The sequence below is a fragment of the Salarias fasciatus genome, chromosome 2, assembly GCF_902148845.1.
Source record: "Salarias fasciatus chromosome 2, fSalaFa1.1, whole genome shotgun sequence".
NCBI classification, from domain to species: Eukaryota; Metazoa; Chordata; class Actinopteri; order Blenniiformes; family Blenniidae; genus Salarias; species Salarias fasciatus.
Window position 1 is genome coordinate 8,210,389 of NC_043746.1, and position 24,247 is coordinate 8,234,635.

At 44.2% G+C, this 24,247-nt stretch overlaps 2 protein-coding genes across 2 annotated transcripts; one reads left to right on the forward strand and one right to left on the reverse strand.

Annotated features, from left to right (window-relative positions):
• Positions 1–391: 391 nt before the first annotated feature.
• On the forward strand, positions 392–8,561 carry gabrp (gamma-aminobutyric acid type A receptor subunit pi). Its single transcript, XM_030104514.1, has 9 exons — positions 392–469; positions 596–708; positions 2,188–2,255; positions 2,347–2,564; positions 5,803–5,885; positions 6,093–6,230; positions 6,357–6,509; positions 7,771–7,964; positions 8,069–8,561. The coding sequence occupies exons 1-9, from the start codon at positions 417–419 to the stop codon at positions 8,399–8,401; spliced, it is 1,353 nt and encodes a 450-aa protein (XP_029960374.1). The 5' UTR covers positions 392–416; the 3' UTR covers positions 8,402–8,561.
• A 384-nt stretch (positions 8,562–8,945) lies between these two features.
• afap1l1a (actin filament associated protein 1-like 1a) lies at positions 8,946–22,009 on the reverse strand. Its single transcript, XM_030104526.1, has 19 exons — positions 21,812–22,009; positions 17,967–18,092; positions 17,697–17,780; positions 17,525–17,604; positions 17,019–17,157; positions 16,804–16,899; positions 16,386–16,600; positions 16,118–16,297; positions 15,906–15,989; positions 15,312–15,387; positions 15,012–15,131; positions 14,720–14,931; positions 14,308–14,453; positions 14,118–14,181; positions 13,550–13,664; positions 12,098–12,265; positions 11,365–11,540; positions 11,150–11,275; positions 8,946–10,659 (listed from the first exon to the last, which is right to left on the reverse strand). The coding sequence occupies exons 1-19, from the start codon at positions 21,840–21,842 to the stop codon at positions 10,633–10,635; spliced, it is 2,265 nt and encodes a 754-aa protein (XP_029960386.1). The 5' UTR covers positions 21,843–22,009; the 3' UTR covers positions 8,946–10,632.
• Between the last annotated feature and the right edge of the window lie 2,238 nt (positions 22,010–24,247).

Below are 24,247 nucleotides of genomic sequence, written 5' to 3' on the forward strand. Positions count from 1 at the left end.
TCACTTTGAATTGTTAGGTGTGTGTGTGTGTGTGTGTGTGTGTGTGTGTGTGTGTGTGTGTGTGTGTGTGTGTGAAATCCAAATGGAGCTGCTCCTAACATATTAATGGAAGCAGAGAGGTGGGGATCAATACAAGTTTCCAGTGCTTTTTACAAGTCTGAGGACAGGAGAGAAAGCCCTGTTTTATTCCATCAAAGACTGGGAATGGCTGCTCTGCTGCAGATTTCCCCTGAGGTTTGTAATCTCGCTCAGCTTGGTGCTGCCATCCCATGGCCAAACTGTGTTATCTCATAAAAACGTTAAATGTGCAGTATAATGACTTGCAAACAGCAGGCGTTTCAGTTTTTCTTTTCTATTGTCTTCACCTTCTGGCTCTTCACACCACAGGGCCACTGACCTCTGCCTCCACATCTGCGATGTCCGTGCAGCAGCTCGTACTCCTGACCTTCTCCCTGACCTTCTCCCAGGGGTGAGGGGGTCTGAAAACATTGCATGGGTGTATTGATTTCAAAAGAAAGCTGCTAAAACATGAACATTCATGGTCCATTTTCCATCCCTTCCTCTCATTACTTTTCCATCCCTCTACTTGTGGCAGCGACTGTACGTTCCCTAGCAACCACTGGGGTGAATGGAACGACTCCCAGCTTCAGCCGACCATTCAGAAGCTCATGAAGGGATACAACCGCTACCTCAGGCCAAATTTCAATGGTAAGAAGCTGTGAGTTACTAATCCAGCTCACTGGCAAGTTATCCTCATGTGAAGGCAGGATCGAGGGGCTTTACTTGTTCTTGAACACTTTTCGTGATATCGAGCCAAAGGACTTTTGTCAAGTCCATTAGACAGCCTGAAGAAGGCTATCGCTGTGATATCCAGGTGATCTAGACGGCCCAAGCAGTTCAGATACCTCAAGATAACACCAAATAACATTATCCTGCTAAATTCTTTGTTCATCCACGGTCAGTCTGGATTGAGATTAGCCAGCAAGTGTTCACAAGCTTGAGTAGTCTTCAAGGCACATTCTAAGAAAATTAAAGAGCATATTCTGAAACTGTTTAACTATCCTGGATGTTTTTAACAAGTATCCAGTTTTAATACTTCAGTTGCTAAAGCTTGAAAGCTTTACATTTAACTTTAACTGAAATCTTCACAGATTTTTGCAAACTACATTCCACGCTAAACTTTTTTTTTTCAATAAGCTAGCATTATAACTTTTTCACTCACCAACACAACAACAAATAAATATAAATGTATGCCCAGAAGCACAAACAACATTGATTTAAAAAAATAATAATGAACTTTAAACTAAAAGCAGTGCAGCAGCACAGCGTGCATCAATATGCTAATTTGTGCTGCACATCACCCACAGGCTGTAAAGGCCTGTTGAAGAGTTTCTCATTGCAGGCAGACGAGACACATTTCTCACCCTGAGAGGTACAGAAATATCAGGAATAAGCTCAGCCAAATGATTTGTATACTTTGGAGGAAATAATTAAAAAAGAAGTTTAGTTCTGAGAGTATTTTTCACTCATACTTGCTCCTGAGTTCATTACTGAAGTTCCAACCTTTTGATCTGCATTGGTGTAACCGATAAATAGTTTCTCCTTTAATGGGAAATTCATGCTTTATATCCACCTTAGCTCACCATCGTATATTTTAATTTGTTTTACTGAGAAATGGCCTTGAATGTAGATATTTAATACAAGTACACTGAGTTGACTGCTGTAACAATGCAATGTAAAGCTGAAAGTCACTTGAGTAGTTTTTCTTAGGAATGTATTTGATCGCTCTGATTATTATTATTTTAAAAGAAGTGCTTTTATTTGTGGGTAAGATTTAGACCAATGTGGAATTAATCTGCGAGACTGTTTGCTGTGTTTCACTGTTTCATGCCTAATCCCTCCCTGGTCGTGCATTCGCTTGGCTTGACCTGGACTGTACAGAACCCCGGTTTTAACCTTGGTTTCAGCAGAAAAGGGCATCCAGCGTAAAAAAAAATGACTCGGTGCTGCGTGTTGCAATAACATGCTGGGGTGACCCCAATCGAAAAGGTCGCGATTGAACAGACTCGCATGCTTCAGAAGCTCGATTTAACCCACTGCAGCATGAAAAGAGAGTTTTTCTTCAGTAAATTGGGGTAACAGTGCAACCTGAAACCTGAGCCTTTTTTATATTTCGACTTTCGACAGAGGGTCCTGTGGAAATCGGAATGAGTCTGGATATTGCCAGTATCGACGCCATCTCTGAAATCAACATGGTAACGCCTCCTCTCTTCCTCTTCCCGACATGTTTGTGTCGATTAATGAGATTGTTTGTTATTAAGGAATAACTGACACCTCTGTTCTCAGGATTACACCGCCACCATCTTCCTCCGCCAGCGCTGGCGTGACTCCAGGCTGGTGTTCCCGGGGAACGAGAGCGTGAGCGTGGACGGCCGTCTGGTGTCGCTGCTCTGGATCCCGGACACCTTCATCCCCGACTCCAAGCGCTCGTTCCTGCACGACGTCACGGTGGAGAACCGCCTCATACGCATCTTCAGCAACGGCACCGTCCTCTACGCCCTGCGGTAGCTCCCCTGTTATTCCCCTCTCAGGGTGTTTGTCCTGGAAGTTTGACATTTAACTGACATTTGACACCGTCAGAAAGCAAGCCGGTCGGAATTGGCGGAGCTTGTTCAGAGAAAATGACCTCAGAGCGGAAATCAAACAGTGTTTGTCATAAGGTGAAAGAAGGGGGAACAAACATGGTTTTTTTTTGTTTTTTGGTTTTTGCTGCTGTAATCAACCGTGAATTGACCTCTGGCTAAACTCAAAACATCGCTCATGTATCACCGATAAGTCATACAACTTCAGGGAATGGCAGTGAACTCCCTGGGTGTGCAGCGCCCTTCAAACACTTCCGGTTCTGTCTGAGAAGATTCGCAGTGTCCCCCACGGCTACGGCGAAAAAAATCTGTCCTGACGTCTAATCTGTCATATTTCAGAACTTTATTATTTCACTTATTATTTTTTGCCCAGACAGTCTGATGGAGGACAAGGGAGGGCAGCTTTATGCCGGGAGCTCTGGGAAATCTCAGCTCCTCTGGAGAACAGGAAAGGCGTTTTGGTATCGGACTGTGTCTGATTTGATGCTGGTGATTACATTTTGCACAATTCAGCAACTTGTGCTTTTTTTTGTGCTTGAAGGCAAGATTTAATCACACCCTCACGCTGTGTAGTCACAAAGGTGAGAAAAGAATGCAATCAGCACTTTTCCCCCTCTTTCGGTTACTCAGATCATGTGACCTGCATGTTTGATTTGGCATTCAAACATTCATTGGGGATTTGGAAGCAGAGGTACACAGAAAGGGCCTCTAACAGTCGATTACTTGCCAGTGGGCCACTGCAGTGCGACTCCTGGGGAACAGTTCGAGGTTAAAGGTCATCGCCAGAAGGATTTGAACCAGCAAATGTCCAATCACAAGTTTGCTTCTTCATCAGTAGGCTATCATCACCACCAAATCATACAAACCTAAAAATGCTCAACATATTGATGTTTTTTTAGTCTATCATCCAAAAACAAATCTCAGCCTCTCACTGAATTTTCAGCCATAGATCCCATTAGTATGAGGTGCAGAAGGATAAGTAGTCCCTGGAGCCCGCAGGGAGTAAGTCTTCGACTGAGCTTTATAATTTTCTGCAGCGATGAAGAAAAATAGGCTGAGCTAAACTCAATATCTGGAGGGTAATCATCGATCTTTTAACACAAGAATCGATGCTAACAGAGACATTTAATATCGGAAGTGTGGATATTCTTGTATTGATCTGCCGATTACTCCTGCCTCAAACTAATCACGGCCGTACGCTGAGACTGATGCAATAAGAGGCACAAACAAATAATGCAGCACGAAAACTCGCTCTGCTCATCACCGTGGTTTTTGACTTTAAACCATTTTATCTGTCTCTGGCTCAGAGGGGAGAAACGATGTTCGTGTTGAGCATGAAGGGTGGATGTTGTTGACTATAATATCATACACAGTTATATGTATGAAACTCCCTGGTTTTATCATGTGTTCAAATCTACACCAAGCTACAACAGCAAGGAAGTAAAGTTTTTAAACAGTATACTTTGTTAACATTTCAGTCATCCGTTGGCTTTTATGAGCAGAAAAATAGTTCATCATTTTTTAAATAATTTTTTTTTCACTTGCTGCTTGAGAACCTGATTTATTTGCCATTTTCTGTGAATGACTCAAACTGGACTTTACCAACCAGCAGGGTTGAGAGGGTTACTTTAAAATTGTAATCTGGTACAATTACAAGTTACTTGTCAAAAAAATGTAATCAGTAACTTACTCTACTTATTTCAATTAAAAAGTAACATACCAGATTACGTTTAGTTACTTTTAGATTACTTCACCAGCAAATATAAAAATGAAGACATAGACAAACACAATGAGTCATCCTCACAGCGTATTGATGTCTCTATACACAGTAAACACTAAACGCTCTTAGTGTTATGAACTCCGCTGAACTCCATGTGTTCAATACCAACAACATGACCTTTAACCTCTAACCTACTGAGAATCTGACTTTCTTTCTTTCTGACTCAGGATTAGTTCAGACTGTGTTCCTCTAGCAGTTCTATAGTACAGCCGCAGCACCAGGAGCCTCTGGCAGAGTTAAGAGACATTTATATTAAAAACTCAATCTGCTGTGTCGCTGTACTGCTGTAGTGAGGAGCAGTACTTTGTGTTCAGGTCGGCCATGCAAAGTTTTTTTTTTTTTTTTTCAGGAGTTCAGAGTTCATTCATTCCTCAGTAACAGAAAGTAACGTTCAGTCTCCAATAAATCCTCCATACAGGCTGAAGACATTATTGTCTCCATCAGATTCTTTGAGTTCAGCCTGGTGAGGCTGTGGTTCTCAGCAGCAGGTTACTGACAGGTTAGCAGGCTAATAACACTTTAGCTTCACTGTGAGTTCAGGTGTGTTTCATACCTGTAGATGTTTCTTCAGGTTTGATGATGAGTCCCTGGATGTTGAGAGCATTTTCACAGCTGGGAGGCAGAATTGACATTGTACAGAGAAGTTCTGGGCCTCTTCTGACTTAAATAAAAAGTGTCTACGTTTCCAGCCAAAGAATGAGTTTCTCTCCCTGGAGCAGCCATGACTCCAGCAGCAGAGGGTAAAATTCATGGCAACGTGGGTTGTTTCATTCAGGTTAAACATATCAGTAGAGCGGGAGGCTGCTTCAAGACAGCGGTGGATGCGGCGTCTATCATTTATATATCTACGGTGTCTGTGATTTGTAGATCTATGATGTGCCGTAAACTGCCGTAAAGTGCTGTAAAGTGTCACAATGTCTGTATACAGCGCGTAAATCTGTTGTTGCTGGTATATTCCGTCTCATTTTCAAAAGTAATCCCGCTCAGTAATCCGTGTTTTTATCAGATATACTTGTAACGAGATTACATATTATTTGCGTGTACAGTTACAATTTTTTTGTATCCTGATTACGTAACTCCGTTACATGTAATCCGTTACTCCCCGACCCTGTTGAACTGTATAATCCCATATTTGCACTGCGCAGTTGCTAGATCGGGCTCTTCACCCAAAAGGTTAAAAGTTTCAGTTTCAAAAAACATCTTTTGGTATTTAATGCATTTTCGATGCAGTAAAATGTAAGTGTTCATGACTTTAGCTCCTCTTCATTGTTATTGAGATTTAGACAAAATGTGAATTGATCAATCGCCTCTTATCTTATCTGAAGAGAGACAGTCTTTGTGGGGAATCATGCTTAAAATCTTGTTGTGAACACTCAACAGCATCACGGCTACGATTGCCTGCAACATGGACCTGACCAAGTATCCCATGGACAAACAGGTGTGCACCCTGCAGCTGGAGAGCTGTGAGTACTCCCTGTGAGCTCCATCAGCCACCCTGACACCCCCATCAAGTCTGTAGCAGGCCATAAACCACCTTCATCCTCAATATCATCATCATCATCATCATTATCATCATCATCATCATTATCAGTGCAGTGAGTATCAAAGTGAATAGACACTGTCAGCTGAGTAGATTCATCAATATTTAAATATTGTGTTTGTGTTTTCAGGGGGCTACAACCTTCAAGACGTGGTCTTCTATTGGACCAGAGGGAACGATTCGGTGAAGGGCCTGGACACACTGCGGCTGGCTCAGTACAGCGTGGAGAGCTATTACACCTCAGTGTCGCGGGCTGTGTATGAGACAGGTACACACTCCCACTCCTACGAGTCTCTTTGTCTGTGAAGTTCGATAATGAGAAGTTCTTCCAGAACACGTCTGTAATTCATTATTAATTCTCTGGGAAACCTTGTCTTCTTGTCTCCTCTCAAAGGACATTACCCCAAGCTGGTGCTGCATTTTTCACTCCGCAGAAATGTGCTGTTCTTCATCTTGGAGACGTATGTGCCTTCGATCCTGCTGGTGGTTCTCTCATGGGTGTCTTTTTGGATCAGCCAGTCGTCTGTACCAGCGAGGACCTGCATCGGTCAGTACCACATCCCTGACTTTCACTTTAGAATGAGAAATAGATTTCATTTTGCACAATCTGAGAGTAACTTTGTGTAATAATATGATATTAAGCAGCTGAAGAATATCAAATTATTCTTGACAAAGGCTCTTTGTCAAGCCTGTGTATCTCCCAAACACAAACATTGCTTAATTGGAAATTAAATTGAGATTTTGATCATTTCTTCACACTGATTATATTAAGCCCCCCAGTGATTGCTGTCTTCTCACCTCAGCTTGATAGTTCTTGAAATTCCTTGATTGTAATCTTACCAGCACAAATCTTTATCTGTCTGAAATAATCAGCTCTTAAGACGACAGTTAGATTAAAATCATGAACTTGCACGAATTGAACATTTGTCTTGGGAAGAAAACGAGCTGCCTGCCCAGTTCATCTGTTTTTCTTTAAGGTTTCTCACTCTGAGCTTTACATATAACCTTGATTTTCTCAGAAAGAGGTTTCCTGAACAGAACAGAACAGAAGTACCTTAAAGCCTTTCTACAAAGCAAACCACTACACCTCTAGAGATCAGCTTCTGATAGACTCTTTCGCTGGTTTTCTTCTTCCTTTTGTCTGCGTGAAACCCAGCAGTGTAATTAGTCTGAGATTGATTTCTTCTTTGGCTTATTACTTGGCCACTCAGTAACACCTGTGGTCTTATATCAGCAGCTCATCAGCCGAAGCAATCGGCTGTAAAGAGGGACTGCAAAAAAGAAATTTGTGTTTCGTGCATTCATTCTTTCATCAAGGAATCTGACTCTTGTCGGCCCCATGAAAACATAATTCCATTTCAGCCTGTTTGTATCTCTGATCCGCTGCGCTGGGTCCTGATACTTTCCGAGAGGGAAGCAGCCTTCAAGGTCAGAGAGGCTGGTCCAACTTATTTCTGAGGCATGGCAATTATTTATTTAGTATTTTTTTGGAAGATCAAGGGGAATTTCCATGTAGTTACGTCTTATTTTTCTTATTTCAAAAGAAAAAGTTGACATGATGAAAAAAAAAAAAACAACTCTGAAATGTTGAAGCTTATTTGAATTAAAATATTCTAATGAGTACTGGCAGCTGTTTTGAACTTGTTTCAGAGAGCAAGTGAATTAAAGATGATGATACCACGGGAGGATAATGAGGGACTGGGGCAGGGGATAAACACACAATCCTGCACCTGCTGTGATTTCCACCAGATGGGAGATTCTGTAAACTTTGCATGAGGAGAAAACAAAAACTCTGACGTGTCCCTCAGGTGTGACCACAGTTCTGACGATGACGACTCTGATGATGGGTGCCAGGACTTCCCTGCCCAACGCCAACTGCTTCATCAAGGCCATAGATGTTTACTTGGGCATCTGTTTCACGTTCATCTTCGGCGCCCTGCTGGAGTACGCCTGCGCTCACTTCTACACCATGCAGCACCAGACCATAGAGGATTTGCACAGAGTCAGTCTGATGCTTTGTACTCAAACATCTAAAAGGAAAGTTTCATGTCGGGCTCTGAAATATTCTGCAATCTCGTCTAAACCAATTTGTTTTCTGCCTGCAAGGAGCTTCTGAGGGATTTCAGCGAGTCCAACGGGAATGGCTCCATCCCCATCGTCAGCTCCAGCCAGCCCAACCAGTCCGTGGAGGTGGGCTCCAGCGCAGAGCAGTCGGCGGCGCAGGCGGCCAACAGCGACGCGCAGAACCACGCCGGCTCCAAAGACAAGGCGCCCGGCCAGGGCTGCGGCCTGTCGTCCGTGAAGGATGCGTCGCGCCGCGCCGCATCCGTCTTCATTGTGGAAAATCCACACAACATCGATCGCAGAGCCCGCACCGTTTTCCCCACGGCGTTCCTCTTCGTCAATATCCTGTACTGGCTCTACTATCTCTTCCTCTGAGCGCCGCCTCCAAACTAAGGAAAAGTTAACGTTACGACCCTGAAGCTGCTCTACCTCCTCATTTGAGAACCAGCACCAGTCACCACGGCCCGGATCGGAGCTGGTCTGATACAAACGCTTTGTAGCATCCTCACAAAATCCTTCAGAGCTACAAATTCATGAAAAGCAGCTGTCGAGGAGTGAAAATGAGATTCTGTTGTTGTTGATCATAATGAATGGATGGCTCCTCACATATTAGCATGAGTGGGGAATACAAAGCCTCCATTAGCTCCTGAAAAATCAGCTGATCATCAAATGAGGATGAGTAAACTCGATAATAGGCTGCCTGAACTGCACCACACACGGCTGTGCTGCACTGAATTGCCTTTATTAAGTGACTGATGTATTATTTTGTCTTTTCAGCTGTGATACATTGTTTGTATGAAATATGTAAACTTAGTTTAAAGCATATTATGTGAAATTAAAAGACGATATGAGTAATTGAGACGTGTGGGTGGATTTCAATGAAGACGACAGTGTTTCTTGTTGTTTTTTTGGGGGGGAAATAAAGTATGTTTATTTCTTTCCTCATCCAAGTAGCAGAACAGTAAAGTGCAAAAGTCGCCCACAGGTTCAGCGGAAGAGATGTGAGAATAACATATGGAAAATTCATCACTTAGAAAGATCGATTTCCATCACTAGATAGCACCACTTTGTTGGTAAGTCAATTATTCATGACAGAGGGATTCAGCTGCATTCGATTGTGTGCAAGAGAGGGTCAAGTGGATGTAGGATTCATTCGCAGGCAAATCATTTATCAAATGATTAGACCGAGCAGCGCAGCTGCGACCTGACAGGAGAAGCTTCGGGTGCAGCCACTAAAAACAACCGATAACACAGAGACCTGCATGGTGCGCTGCTCAACTCATCAGTCAAACACAGATAGATTCTTCTTTTTTTCTAGTGAATATTCTCATGGTTTAATTCAAACTGACATTGAAATATTCTTCAGCTTTCACATGAACTGAAATGTTTCAAGCAAAGATTAATTCTTTGTAATTATAGTCTGTAGATATGTCGAAATATTTGTTCAGATCTTTCCACAGGCAATGATTACGCCAATCAAAATAAAGAAGGGCTCAAACCTTTTCATAGAGTTTCAATCAGCTTGTCAATGATGGATATTCTAATATTTTAAGATGCACCTGTAGGACTCTGCCAAAGTTTTATGAATGTAGAAATGTCTGACTCCTCCCATTTACAGACTGGACCAAACACCAGGTTCCTCCTCTGTCAACACAGGACCTGAACCCACCTGAACCCACAACCCTCAATGGATTTCCCCCAGTCTGAAGGTCAAGACTCATTCCGCTATGCCATGAGGTCTTAAAAACTTCAAATGATCAGTTTTAACCATCACACAAACTCTAAACACTGATATGTAGCATCTGTCAAAGGTATGCAAAGCAGATGGTGTGGCCCCAGTATGTCTGCATCGGAAGGTGTCAAATTCCCCAACATAAACAGAGCAATCAATCCCACTCCTACTGGAGGGTTTGATTAAATTCTTTGTTTTCAGTTTCTGTATGAATGACCAAATAAAACACCTAAGCTGTACATGGTGTCTGAGCCCTGCTCTTTGGCTAAATCTCATTATTGACTTGTTTAGTGCCTAAAACCTATGCACATTTCCTGATGACGGTGAGAAATGAAACACTGCGCAGTACAAAAAGTATAAAACATATAAAACGGTAGACAAAACTCAATATGTACAAGTAAGAATAAAAGCAAAGGCACATCATGGATTGCTCTGCCTCTCCTCCTCTCACATTACTTAGGTTTGTTTTGTCCCACTTTTTAATTCTAAACAAACAATCTTGCTGCCAACACATCCTGAGCCTTTCAACGCCACATTTTAATGCACTTACTGTGCTTTCAGAACACCTTCCTTTCTCCTTTCTTTCATAATCTCTGCTCTCTTGGTTCAATCACTGACAAACTGTCCCTCCAGACAGAGAAAATACTTGAACAGGATCCTGATGGGGAGCCAGGAGAGTCACAATTTATTAAGATGTATCTCCACCTAGTGGTTCAAGTCTCTCATTACAGTTTGTGCATCTTCTTTTGTCAGTAATACACATTACAAGTCCAGAACTTTGGATACACGTGCATGAAGATCCTCAGTGAAGATGAAGATCAGGACGTTTCATTAGATATCCTGTAATTCTGCAGTCTTTTCCACGAAGACGCTCTTAGGTTCCTTTCTTTGACTCCCACTCCTGGATAAACAGAACACAAACATACAGGAAAATGCAGTAATCTGAATTTTGTACTGAAAGACTCCAGTAAATGTCTCCAGTATTCAAGTATAGTGTCTCACATATTTTTCAAATGTTCTTAAAAAAAATATATATATATATAATCATAATAAATTTTGTGGAAAGTGTATTTATTGTGAATGTTTTCTTAATGTTTTCCTATTTATCAGCTCTAAAACAAATGTAATAACCTATTTATTACTACTAATTACAGCTGATGGCATTTATAGTTTATTGTGATGCAGTTTTATAGGTCTGGCCCAACAGAATTAAAAAAAAAAAGGATTACGTAGGACTAATACTGTCAAAGATCACTTAATTATAAACATCCAGTGACCCTCACTGTAAAATTCCATTATAAGATGGCGTTCTGCTGTGATCCACTGATGGGAAAGCGTGTCCACCCTGACTGGCTGTGGAACCGTGAGTGTGTGACTGTGATCGGCGTTACCTTTGCCTTCTGCATGACCGTTCCTGAGGTGGAGGCATAAACAGACGGAGGTCTGCGGCGCATCTCCGCCGCACAGTTCACAGGCAGCGAGTCACTGTAGATATTCTGGGTCTTTTTACTGGATGCCTACACGCAAACACAAAGCAAACAGATCAGTAAATAAAAGCGGGAATGCAGACAGGCGTCTGTCACTACGCCACACCCTACAAAAGCACCTTAGCAGGAGGCTTTTTGTCCAGCGGGGCCATCATGGCTCCACTCGCCAGGCTCTTCTTGAGGTTTTCTTTGACCTGAGTGAGTCGCAGCTCCAGATCCACCCTCTCTGCCTCTTTGGCTCGACAGGCTTCCTCCAGCTGAGCCACTCGCTTGGTCAAGAAGGGCTTTCTCTTATCTGCTCCACAATGAAAGAAAACAAAACAATCAGGGGTATTGTTCAAAAATAATCTATTCATACAGTATTTACTGAGTAATCTCAGTTGAACAACTTAATTAAAATGGACTAAACTTGCTCCTCAAATTAAAAGTTATTTTGTGTATAATATGCATTTCAACCTATTGGATTAGAAACTGGATTTGTTCTTGGCAGCTTCCCTTGCCGACGCTGCCAGTATGCTATGTGGAACTAGAGGAAATTGGTTCATCAGACATTCCAGAAATGTTCATAAACATGTTGTTGATTTTAATAATAGTTGCATTTGTCCCGATGGGATTCTTTTCTTCTCACACGACCCTCTAATGCTGAATGTCAGAGTTCAGGGTCACTCGAAGAGCAGTGACGTTTCAGACTCATCTCTTTACTTTTAACACAATCAGCACAGATGCCTTCTCCTGTTCTGTTTATAATTCTGAAATGACACGAGTTTAATTCTCCTTCTTTAAGTAGGACAAGCAATTACCCAAAATAATTTGTGTAGCATCTGCTGTCTGTTTTGCTTTTCATCTCCTTACCGGAGGCGGTCTTCAGCTCCTCCTTCTTCTCCCTCTTCTCCTGCCGCAGGGTCACCAGTGTGCTTCGGATCCCATCCCTCTCCTGCTCCAGCTCCTCTTTCTCCTCCAGGTAACGCTTGGCATCTTCCTCGGCTCGTGTTTTCCCATATTTTCCATACTGGTTGGCATCTGGGTGGGAGCAGAGGTGAGGGGTCAGACGTGCAGGGGTTATGGGAATAAGATTAAAACCTCCCCCAGAAATTGGCTTCCTCAAGCTTCTAACTCTGCTTGAGAGGTTCAAGCCCACCTTTACTCGCTGTGTATTAAACATAGCACAGCGATGTGGCAGTTTTTCATGAGATAAAGAATGAAATAAAGTGAGAATAGCAGATAAACACAGGCAGGATTGCAGAGCGAGAGGTCAGGAGGCGAGACAGCGGATCTAATGCGAGCGTCCAATAAATCTCAGGTTACATCCTGGAGCTATCAGGCCTGGAAAGCTGCCGAAGACTCTTTGATGTGCCAGAACCTGACAGTTCAGCCCACGGTGAGGAGCCAGCATGAGGAAAAGCTCTGCTCTGTTCTGTTCTGGTCGCTTTCTGAGACCCAGGACGCTCATCTCATCTCCTCCACTAATATTTCTGGAGCCTCGAGACACAGTGGAAGAAAAGGAAGAGGCAGAAGAGGAGAAATACTGAGTGTGATGAAAGCTGAGATTTGACAAACCATCACTGAAAAGAGCTGAATTAACATGAGAGCATTGGACTCCATCTGTATATATAGTGAAAAACACTTTCTTAAATGTAATCATGTCATAATTTACAAGTTACAAGTTTTTTTAGGTAAATATACCAACTAGTTTTTTTTTTCTACCAACTGTTATTTTGATATTTGTAAATCAGTAATTTACCTTTAAAGTGTTATGTTTAAAACATTCTGGAATTGAAAGGGTAATAATAATAATAAAGTTTTGTGTGTACGGAACAGATTGTGCTTCCCTGAGCTCTCTGACTTACATGGTTTTGCATTAAAGCTTATATTCAAATTTTATTTGGTGTATATCATACGAGAATAAAGCCTTATTTAGGTGTTTTAATAAAACAATTAATATCCTAACACAGTGTTTCTTTGAAATCCACTGCTTCAGTGGATTACTTTGGTTTTCTGTCTCCTTAATCCTTGAAACTAAAGATAGACCATAATATTTTGCTGAAAATGTGAAAAGTGGGCTGAGATTTATGCATTTTGCCATAATTATGTTTGTGTTCTACCTGCATTTGGAGCATGCATTGCAGATATTCTCCCTTTATTTGGTTGCTTTATGCCATTTTTGGCAGATTGCTGCATCTAAAGCTGTGATTAAAGGGCTCAAACGGGGCAATCCTCCAGAAAGTTCAGTCTGAGTTCATGTGGACAGGCTGATCTCCTTCAGACATATGCCACCGTGTTCAAAAATCAAGTTAACACACTTACTTGAGCCTGTTCGCTTGAGGGAGACTAATGGCTTGGTTTTGTCAGAATCGCTGCTTGAGAAACTTGAGCGTCGCTTCCCTTGATTCCCAGGCTGCTGTCTGCGGTTCTCCCCTGACTGGGCGGGATCGGGAGGGAGTGCAGCGTGACAGATGTGAGAGGATGAGCGGATGAGGGAGAAAAAAAGAAGAGCAAAGTTTAGCCTGGGTGTCAAGAAATCTTTAGATTTATTCATCTATGACTGCTGTTGGTAGAGTGGGAGGTGTGTGTTTAAGGGCACGTCAGAAGGGTGAAAAACAGGGGGGTTTACAAGCTGTTAAACTGCTGTGACCTTTTGCCTTCCTGTCACCAAACTGATCACTCTCTTTTTTTTGTAGTCTTGTTTCTGGCCTGCCTTTCCTCCGCCCTACAGAAAGCCATCATTGATGGACGTGCAACAGAGCAGCGTCTGTCTGTCGGGCAGCGCCATGTCCAGACAGCTCAGACAGCCCCCAGCAGCTGCACACACGGCGTCTAATCCGGTCACATCAAAGCGGAGAGGCGCGAGACGCTCAAAACAAATCGAGCGTACCTCATTCGGGACCTCGTCGTACGTCCGGGAGTCTGTGGAGGCGCCGATGGCGGAGGTAGCCCACCTGCAAGTGAAAGGAAAGAAAGGAACAGTCAAGCATGTGTGGGGTCAAAAATACGGTGGCTCTTGCTTTGACCTCGTCGAACCCAGTCGAGCCCCCACCCCCTCCTCCTCTCTGCCTCTCACTCACAGGAAAGAATGACGAGCGGCGTCCCGAATGTTGGCGATGGTTTCCACGTCAACGTAGTCATAATGCAGAGACTCGGGGTCGGTCGCCGAGCCCGTTTCTGCCAGGAGGACGCCGAGCCAGCGGCCGAGCTCCTCGGAGCTGCTCGCCTTCGGAGAGAACAGGTTCAAAGCTTGTCGATCAGATCGAGATCAGGAAAGAAAATCTTTACACAAAATGATCTCATCTAATAATCTCTGTTTTAGTTTGCACCCACTCCTGAGGGACAAATGGCTCATTAGAGGACAGTTTCTCCAGGATCAGTTTCTCAAAGCTGTTTTAAGTAAGTGTTTCTCAAAACATAAACATGAACATTTAAGTTTCAAACTTAACACCCCTTAAAAAAAAAAAAAAAAGCAAAGGAGTAATATTTCACCTCCAGAGCCGCCACCTCCGTGCTGTTCCGCAGAATCCGAAAGGCAAAGGGATGCTTGGGTCCGAGCCCCGGGATCACCTCACAGCCGTGGAGGGGGAGGGAAGGCAGGGAGGTCCGCGCGTCTCCCTTGTCGTGGTAGAAGTGTAAGGAGCCTCTGCAGACGCAGCACCACTGCTCCCGCCACACCTGGTTCACCAGCACAGACAGGCAGCCTGCGTGGGGGGAGCGGACGGAGAAATGAGGCCTCTGCCGGCTCACAGGCGGGAAGAGTGACGGCGAGGCAGCTTCCCACCTTGGCGAGGGTTGGTGAAGGTGGCGCGTGGATCGCCGGGCCGAGGGAACTTCTTCTTGGAGAAGCTGATGATACGGGTGATCTTACGACCCGCAGCCAAAGCTCCTCTTCGCACCTTACCTGTGGGAAAAAGTTTAAAATGGCTTTTAAAAATGTGACTGATGCTGCATTCTCTGTTTGTTATAAAGCTTTCAGCGATCTTGTGAAATTTGCACAAGCTAAAAACAGGGAAAACTCCCATTTTTAACTAAAAAAACAAAGCTGTATATTGACTTTGGAGTGTTTTTCTCTTTGTCTTACCGTTCTCTCTGCAGGCCTCTCCTGCTGATACACCAACACTGTCTGAATCAGATGTGTTCCTCTCTGCAGACAACCTCTGTGCAAGAAACGTGCACACAAACAGTTAACACGAAGCAAACGCCCCACACTGGGTCCCTTTGTCTTCTGGATCCAAGCTACACCTCAGCCTGTCTGCACATGTTTGTTCTCATAATAAAGAAAGGATTCACTCCAGCTGGGACAATTGTTACATACGTCTATCTCGGGACGTTTTCCTCCTCTTACATGACAAAAGTAATGAGACAAACAGTCTTCTCTCTCCTGTCTTTTACTACTTTACCTTCAGACAAATTGCTCAGATTTAAGAGGATGTTCAGACACAGACACACTTCCGCTCGCTGTCATTGTTGCCTTAACATGAAGCGCTAACTAGTAGCACAGGTATGAGGGAGCGCTGTGTCGAGCCAAACCAATGCTCAGGAAAATTGATGGTGACAACACAATTGCTACCTTAGCGTCGACTTTTCCTCACCTCGGCCGCGAAGATAAATCATGCCTTGGGGAGGAGAAAAGACACGGGCGTGCCAACATCTACAGAGTCCCTCCCACACTCACCTTGTCAAGTTCATTTTTTCGGGGAATGACGGGGGAGGCAGGTTCCTCGGGCCCGGCGTTCTGACCGCTCACCTCTCTGACGACCTGTGGGATTGTTTCACACAGATTAGTCCCTATCACATAATTGCTTTTCATTTTCAAATCCACTTCCAGCGATGGCAGACGGCCGGCGTGGCAGTTAGGCAATCTTGAAGCACAGGTGGTGGTTTTACCGTCAGCCAGGTATGCGCCTGCTCCTTGCTCTGTACCGCCAGCACTAAGCCGTCCCCGTTGGGTAAGGTGAAGCGGAGCTCGTGGTGCTTTCTCTTGCTGTCTTTGGGAACATACACAACTGTGCACTGAGGCAGCAGCAGGTCCACATAGGGACACGTGTCTTTGGAGCTCTTATAGCACTAGAGAAAGGAGGACACACAAACCAGTGTTAAAAAGAGAGGAAAACAGAGAAAGAGGGTCATTTTACGAACACACACTTCTTCACACCTGTAGTCTGTTTTCACGGACGACGGTGAGCTGTTTGGCCCACTGGCCGAAGCGTTTCTTACGCAGCAGGAAGGCACAGATGCGGCAGTCTCTGGCGGGAGGCATGGAGCTCTCGTCTGAGGGCCACTGGTGAGTCAGCTGGATGCCGGGGCCCCGCTCCTCCTCGTCCTCCTCGTAGGACTCGTAGGAGCTGCTCAGAGCGTCGGAGTCATTGTCTGAGAGAGCAACAACACAGAGCATGTTGGACAATCATGATCATAACATGTATATTCTACAAACTTTAGATAAATTTCATACCCCAATTTTTTTTTTCTAGAATTAAATAACAGAAACATTGAACTAAGGCCTGCTGTGGAGTGAAGAATAGCCTTCCTATGCCTCAGAAACATGCCCATGTGTGTGAGTGCTCTTTGCTTACAAGAGTTTTTTCGGTGCGAGCTGATGCAGGTGGTTGGGTAGTGATTTTCAGCATCCTCATACCCATCTTCTATAGAATTGGGTGGACTGGGCCTGACTGGAGATAAAATAATAAAAACAATAATTGAACCTTCTGTTCCATCCTATCAAATACTTCAGTGCAGAGTGCAGAGCTGCAGGACTGTTTATGAGTCGACGATGTGGGGACACGCTGACCTCGTGTGATTATGTACTCGGGCATCTTGCCGGGACTGAGCGGCACTGCCTCCTCGTAGTACTCCTCAGGAGGGGGCGTGGTGGGCAGAGGTGGAGGGGAGTCAGCCGAGCGAGGGGCGGGGGAACCGACGCAGCTCTCCTGAGGGAGACATAAAGCATAACTCTGTAACCGCTGTGTTTTACTAAGAAAACCAATGGGAAGCACGATCAAAGCGATACAGTAAATAATGCTTTAGAGGATTTCCCATAAATTAAGGCGCATGGGCTCGAAGTGGATCCCCAAAGTTTCCCTCCTTTAACAACTTGCTGAGTGACAAGCTGAAGTGGGGGGAAAACCCGCCACACAAGTGCAATCCGTCCGTTTTGCTCTGCTTTTTCCCTCAAGCCACACTGCAACGTAAGCACATGTGATGCCTTCAAAGTGCCAATTCACCTCTATTTAAAGTGCAGATGATATAATTACAGAAAGGAACACAAGGGACATTTACCAGATATTCTGTACTTGCCTGTTTTAAAGTATCATCTTTGGCATTCTTGTCATCCTGTAGATCATCTGTCGCGTCCTTTAGGTCTCCAAGCTCACAGTCTACGAAGGAGTCACATATATAATGTCATAAATGATGATTGCATTTCATTCAGACATGTGCTTGGCGTCATTGTATCGGAAATTAAACGCACCAAATGTCTCGAAGAGAGATTCCACAAAACTTGTGCCATTTCTGTACACTGATGAGTTCATGTAGATGTAGTCTGTTCCAGATACTAGAGGAGGAAAACAGAGAAAAATAAATAAATACAGGAGATTTTTCCTGCAACAGGTTCATTGAGAAGATGACATGTTTAACATCTCAAAAGATCTAATTATGTAAGTTTAACAGAGAAGGACTTGACTGTCAACGAGTTGAATTAATGAGTAAACCCTTCGGTTTTCACTGGGCTCTCTCTGACCTGACGGCTGGATCTGCTGCAGGAGGTTCCACACGGAGGTCTTCTTCTCCTGAGTGGAGGAGCTGAGGTTCTCCTGGTCCAGCATCTTCAGCAGGACTCCCAGCTCGCTCACCAACACCTCCATCGCTGTGAGAGTGAAGGCAGGGGAGGAGGCAGAGGTCAGAGAGGGCAAGGGATCAGCATGTAAGCAGAGAGGGCAAAGGCCAGATGGACGAGTCTAAACAAAACCTCCGGGCTGTATTTTCAAGAGCATTCTGTGCTTTCCTTTCCCTTCACTAATTCTTTTTTCCATCACCTCCCCTCTGTTTGTCAGAATCCATCTGCCATTTAACGGCAGGGTCCCTCCTTCACTGGCTGACCAGACTAAACAATGACAGGAGGGCTTTGAAGAGGGGAAGCGTGTTTGCTAATTACTCATTAACCCAAGAAGAGCACGGCTCTGGAACAACAGAGCTGAGCAGGGCACCATCAAAACTTCTTCTTTTTTAATGTAGCTCAGAGAGATATGCACAAAAACAAATTGATGCAAACTCCGACTCTTAATAAGAAACATGATACTGCATTTAAAGAGTCTTTTTCTGGGGCAGAATCCAAAAAGACCTTCTTACTTTAGTCAGTATTAACAGTATTCCTCTGGTCAGTTTTATTTTCAAGATGTGTTATTTTTTCTGCTTGTGGAAGTGACTCCTTTCATTGGCTTGCGTGTACAGAGTGTTTTCCTGGACGCCCTGATTCTGTTTCATGTGATTAAGCAACAAATCGGCTTTTCCAATGAAGTGACGTCAATCTGTGTTTAGAATCCCAAACATCAGAGACAAATGGAAAACATTCTACGCAAAATGTGCTGCTAAGACTAAAAGTTTTGGCAGGAATTAAAGTCTGTGCTCTAAAACATTCTAAAGAGAAAAGTGATATAGATTCTGCTGCGGCTTGGTCCAAGATCCTGGCATGGATAAGTGAGGGGTAACAGAACAAACCGAGAACAAGCCAAATGGATCAACAAAGAAGAATCGGTTCACAGGGGCCCGATCTTTATGTAAGTCTTGGAATATTTAAGTTATGGTCTCAGAGAAAGGCAGCCTGGCTCAGACAGGCTTTCAGAGGGCTCTGCAGGTTCTGACCACTCAGCTTATAGAACTATAAGATTCACGTGTTGATCTGAGCGGTGGGACAGCTTCACTCCCTGTTTTCAGAGCAAAACTTAAATAAACCAGCTCCCTCCCCCATCTTCTGCATGCCATGAGAAAAGGTTTGCAACCTGCTGATGTATGAATTCCTCCTTTTTTTTTAAATCTTATCTTCAAAACCTCAAATAAAAGCCAGCAAGCAGATCCGCCTCCTGCCCTCGACTCCTGTTTCTTCTGCAACGTCTGTCGTGTGCACATTTTCCTCATGTCACTGCCTCCTCATGCACATTTTTTCTGCCCGTTTAAATCAAAACCCTCAGCGAAAAAAACCTGACAACTGGCTGAGTCACTGCTGGCGCACTTGCTTGCCTCCCCTCCAGCCTCCATCTCACTCACTGCCCTCCCTCCCACCCGTCGGCCCCATTTTCACAGTCCAGTCGCCTTACACCTACTGAACCATGCATCTTTTAAAGGGGTCAGCCACGGGACAACCACTGAGCCAGAAAAGTCTCTGTTGGGTGGGCGGTCATATGGCAACAAGACCTGTTGCGCTGGATGCACACACACTCGCACATGAACCTAAACGACGGCGATAGTCTTGTGCGTTGTGTATTTTGTGAACTGTGTCAGCTTTGAACAGGGAGTTGATCTTGCTTGTAATAATCATTGAAAAGTTGTGAATCTCGATCTGTCTATTGTTGTCAGTGATGCATGCTCTGCACTGAAAGCACTCCCACTCCTTGAAGAGAGACATACTTTCCGAAGGTGGGTCTTCCTTTGGGTTTAACAATGCCCAGGCAAGGATGCAGGCAGGAGTTGCACAAGGTGTGTGTTTGCTGTCTGTTTAGCTCTCTCTACCAGTGCGGTTTCCTTCAATTGTAAAAACAGCTCACACTCGGTGAAGTGGGCATGAGGAATTAAGTCAAACGGCGACCTGGAATGTCTACTCATTAAGATACGATCCACTCCGGGGAAATAAGGAAGTAGAATTCATGAAAGGAGAGGAAAGTCATGAGAGCGGGGCGTCTTGGCTTGGTGAATGTTGTCTCTGTGCCAGAAGCTCCAGCTGTTTGGATTCTGGCTCGAGCGCACCATCGGGCTTCCCCTAACTGTGTGTAAGACAAAACCTTCTCCACAGCATGACTCATTCAGCGAAGAGAGAAAATGAAATTTACACCAGTCAGCACTAAATCAAATATAACACAGAATCTGAGCAGGCGTGAAGTGGAACTCCTATGAATATTACTCACAATTTCATTTCAAAGTCCGTTTTAAAAAGGCCCAAACTGACAAACTTAAGGGTTGCTACGCTTCAGTGAGGTGGAATTATGATGTAGTGTTTGGCATGTGAGGTGCAAAAGATCACAAATACCCTGTTAAGTCCGCAGGCATGTCTTCATAATCGACGCCACGCGGCTCAGTTGGGCTTTCACACATCTGAAGCAGCACATGAGCCTTTAAATCTCTCCTGCAACTGTTCATAAGTGTTTGATTGTTACTGGACACTTTGATGTCTTAAAAAGGCATAAAAACTCATTTTTTGAGCTTAGCACCTGAAGCTAGCCCGACGTGTTGACATTATTCAACCTTGGTACCCAAGAACCCCTTGGTTATGAATTTCTAGTATTAACAACAACAAAAAGGGCCAGATGGAGCCCTGTTGTAAGCGTTTATTACCGCAGGTCCATTTACTGTTGAGATTAAAAGAAAAAAAAAAACAACTTCAGATGAAATCTAAATGCAAAAAATGGTGCAGGAATGTTTGAAACTAAATAAAGCTTTACACACACGCAAACATTTACCACCTCGCACTTCCCTGACAATTGCTGTTAAGCGCAAGACACATTCCTCGCCTTGTTAATAGTGCAAGACTCTGCGTTTGTGTGTGTGTGTGTGTGTGTGTGTGTGTGTGTGTGTGTGTGTATACACACTTGTGTGGCGGAGAGAGTAGTTTGTTTAGCACTGCAGACTCAGGCTTTTAAAGGAAGCTTACATTTACAGACCCTCTGTACACACACACACACACGCACACGCACACGCACACGCGCACACACAGTAAGGTATGGAGAAGAGGAGATGTGATGTGGGGGAAGAGGGGTGAACGGTGTCAGCGAGTTGAGCACCTGTGCTAACATGTCTCTGATCTGAAGAATAACGTGAACTGAATCGGGTGCACAGGGAACTTTTCTTTTTTTTTTTTCCTTCTTTGCTGCTCGCTCCTCACACCAAAGGATCCATGCTGAGCTGTTGCTTTTCTTGCCGTGCAATGCAAACACACACACACACACACACACACACACACATACACACACAGAAAGTGGATAAATTCAGTCACCGAACTGCAAATTTTGTTTCACAACGTCACTGCAGACAGGGATTTCATCTAATCGTAGGAGAATTTGCAACACACAAAGAGGCTCAAGGGGATTAAATAATTACAATGTTTCACCACTGTGTCTGAGTGGCACACAGTTGACTTTCTCAACAGTTTAACAGACTTCTGGGTGTTTACAAAGTTGGCATGATGCTCAACGTATGAAGAAAACATCACCCGTTTCTAAACTGATCTCTACTCATTCTCATGTCCATAAAGTTTGCAAACATTGACCTCCTTTCTCTGTATTCCCATAATTTCACAAACCCGCAAAGTTCCTTCACCGTCAGATGCCTGCTGCTGCAATACGCCGTCAGTTCATGGAGACCTGTGTTAACACTTACCCTCAACAGCAGTTGATGAGAGTCCCACCATTCTTCAAGATTAAAAAGGAGGCCAACAGGTTCATTCAAACACAAAACAGACACTGTAGTTATCCCAGAGTCTCAGCCTCCCCGTGTGCTGCGTCCTGTGAAGTCTTTGTAGTGGAGGTGAGCTACAGCCTGCTGAATTCACACTCCCTTTACCTCTCCCTTCCTGCATCTGAGCTGGTTTTGTCCCTCCACCTCCCTCTCACACTCTGGCTCCCCTCCTCTCCTTCCTTTTTTGAAGGGGGGGTAGGGTACAAAGAGATGGTGGTATGTGTGTGTGTGTGTGTGTTTACACAGTAAGCCCTTCCCAGGTGCTATGCGATCCCTCGGGTTACAGTGGAGAGAAGTCCAACACACACATAAATACACACACGTTAATGGCTAACTCACATTAATAATTAGTGCACATTCTTTACACCGGTGGACATTAGTTAACGTCCACCCATCCAGAAGATACCAATGAACCCAATGACACTCCACGATCAAGATACTGCATTCCACAACTATAATTAAGTAAAAATAATAAGAAAAAAAAACACACTTACACAAGTAAGAAGTTCTGAGTAAAGCTGTGGCTGCAAATGAAAACTACAGTGTAAGAGTGACAGGATTTGATAAATGATGTGGAGTGCAGTCAGGCAAGTTGAGACCAAATGTTGATGACTTGTTGCCCCGAGGCAGACTCATTTGCCCCGACACGATGGAGCACGTCGCCTTCAATCCCGCTGCACAAACAACCCCCGAGCGCAAGTAGCCTTCCACACCGCCGTGTGCACGGCAAAGCAAGAAGACAGACATAACACACCACTTCCTCCAAGTCCGGATTTTCACTCATAAGCCGTCTGCTGCACGAGACTGCACAACAAGCACCGTGATGTGGCAGGATTGCCTCTGTTCTGGCCACTGATCCCCCGTCAATCCAAAATAATAAATACACTTTATTAAAATAAACACTGAAGGAAGGACGCTTCATCAATTTGTTTCTGAGAGTCGGATGAGAAAGTCAATACCGCTGTCTGAGTCGGGCAGAGGAGGCTCAGATTGGAGCAGAGGCGGTCAGGAAGGGGAAAACTGAAGTTCTCAATAATTCAAAAGGTGATTGTGTGTGTTTTTTTGTAATAATCCAGGCTAAATCAGTGTGTCAGAACTTCATTGTGCTTGCTTTAGCTGGTGAAATGAACAAGAACCCCCATCACAAAGCCACAATCAACCAGTTTTACTGGGACAATTAAATTAAATTAAATTAATAAATAAATAGCAAAACCAGTAAGATATTGAGGATGATTCTACTTTTCTACCAGCCTGCAGTATTCAGTCAGAACTTGTCTGTTGAGTTTCTGGAAGACAGAAATTCATGTTTTCTTGGGTTTAGTTTCAATGTTTGAGTGCCTATTGGCCAGGTTGGCCTAAAAAGTTGTGAGGAGTGAGTTCAGACATCCAGGAGCCGACACTCCTCCACAACAGAGGAGACAGTTGAGGTGGATCAGACATGTGATTATGGGTGCTCCCACCCAGGTCACCTCATGGGGAAGATGTATCAGATACCACTGATTGGGATGAAGCTCAGAGGTCAGCTGAGGACCACTGGAGGAATTTCATCTTTTGGGAGACCTCAAAGGTTCTCAGGGCAGCGTGGGTTAGCTGAAGGAAGTTTCAGGGCACAGGCACTCCATTATGGCAGCTTTTAAAAACACATAATTCAGGTGTGAAGGTGAGAGATTTCAACTGCAATCGAAGACGTGCTGCGGTTTGACACTGACCCAAGAGGAAGCTCACACACTGAACACTTGGCTCACGGGAGCACCAGGCATAAACGTTCCACATCAAGTTCAAACTGATGCAACAGGAAGGATATCAGACAATGAATGAAAACTCAAATGAGTGACACGCTATGGACAGAGGAGGAGAGGGAAGAGTATGTGTGAGGAAAGAGAGAGAAGTGTTTGCCCGATGATGCAGACCGGAAATCCTGTTGACGTGTGATGACACAGAAACCCTTTAGGCACATCCAGAGTTTCACTCTTCTCTCAAAGTCATCTCTAGTTGCAACAAATGCCACAGATCCAGCCATTAAGAACCCAACAAACTGCCCCTCACTGTGCGACTAACTGTGAACTCTGACCTCCCCAGTGAAGGTGTGCGTCTGTGCAGCGCTGCTGGTGCCGGAGGAGGGAAAAGAAAACACAGTAAGACGTAAAATCGGAGCCACTTTACAATTAGCTACAATATACGTGTCTTAAGGTCTTGTATATTTTAAAGCGAGTCATTTCAAAGTTTTGTCATCATACCAGAAAGAAAAGGTGCAGCCTTCAAAGTCCTCGCTTGAGAAACTCAAAGAGCAGTGACTCCATGAGAGATCTGTATCTATCCAAAGCAGCTGGGTTTTTCTTGGAACTCCATATTGTCCTT

Bases quoted from the DNA above. Each gene is read 5' to 3' on its own strand.
- afap1l1a (XM_030104526.1), bottom strand. From the start codon at position 21,842: ATGGTGGGACTCTCATCAACTGCTGTTGAGG. The intron at 17,781-17,966 runs GTCAGAGAGAGC...TTCCTCCTCTAG, and splicing joins GCAGCAGATCCAGCCGTCAG to TATCTGGAACAGACTACATC. The intron at 16,298-16,385 runs GTGTGAAGAAGT...TCCTTTCTCTAG, and splicing joins TCCGTGAAAACAGACTACAG to TGCTATAAGAGCTCCAAAGA.
- gabrp (XM_030104514.1), top strand. From the start codon at position 417: ATGTCCGTGCAGCAGCTCGTACTCCTGACCTTCTCCCTGACCTTCTCC. The intron at 5,886-6,092 runs GTGAGTACTCCC...TTGTGTTTTCAG, and splicing joins CACCCTGCAGCTGGAGAGCT to GGGGCTACAACCTTCAAGAC. The intron at 6,231-6,356 runs GTACACACTCCC...CTCCTCTCAAAG, and splicing joins GCGGGCTGTGTATGAGACAG to GACATTACCCCAAGCTGGTG.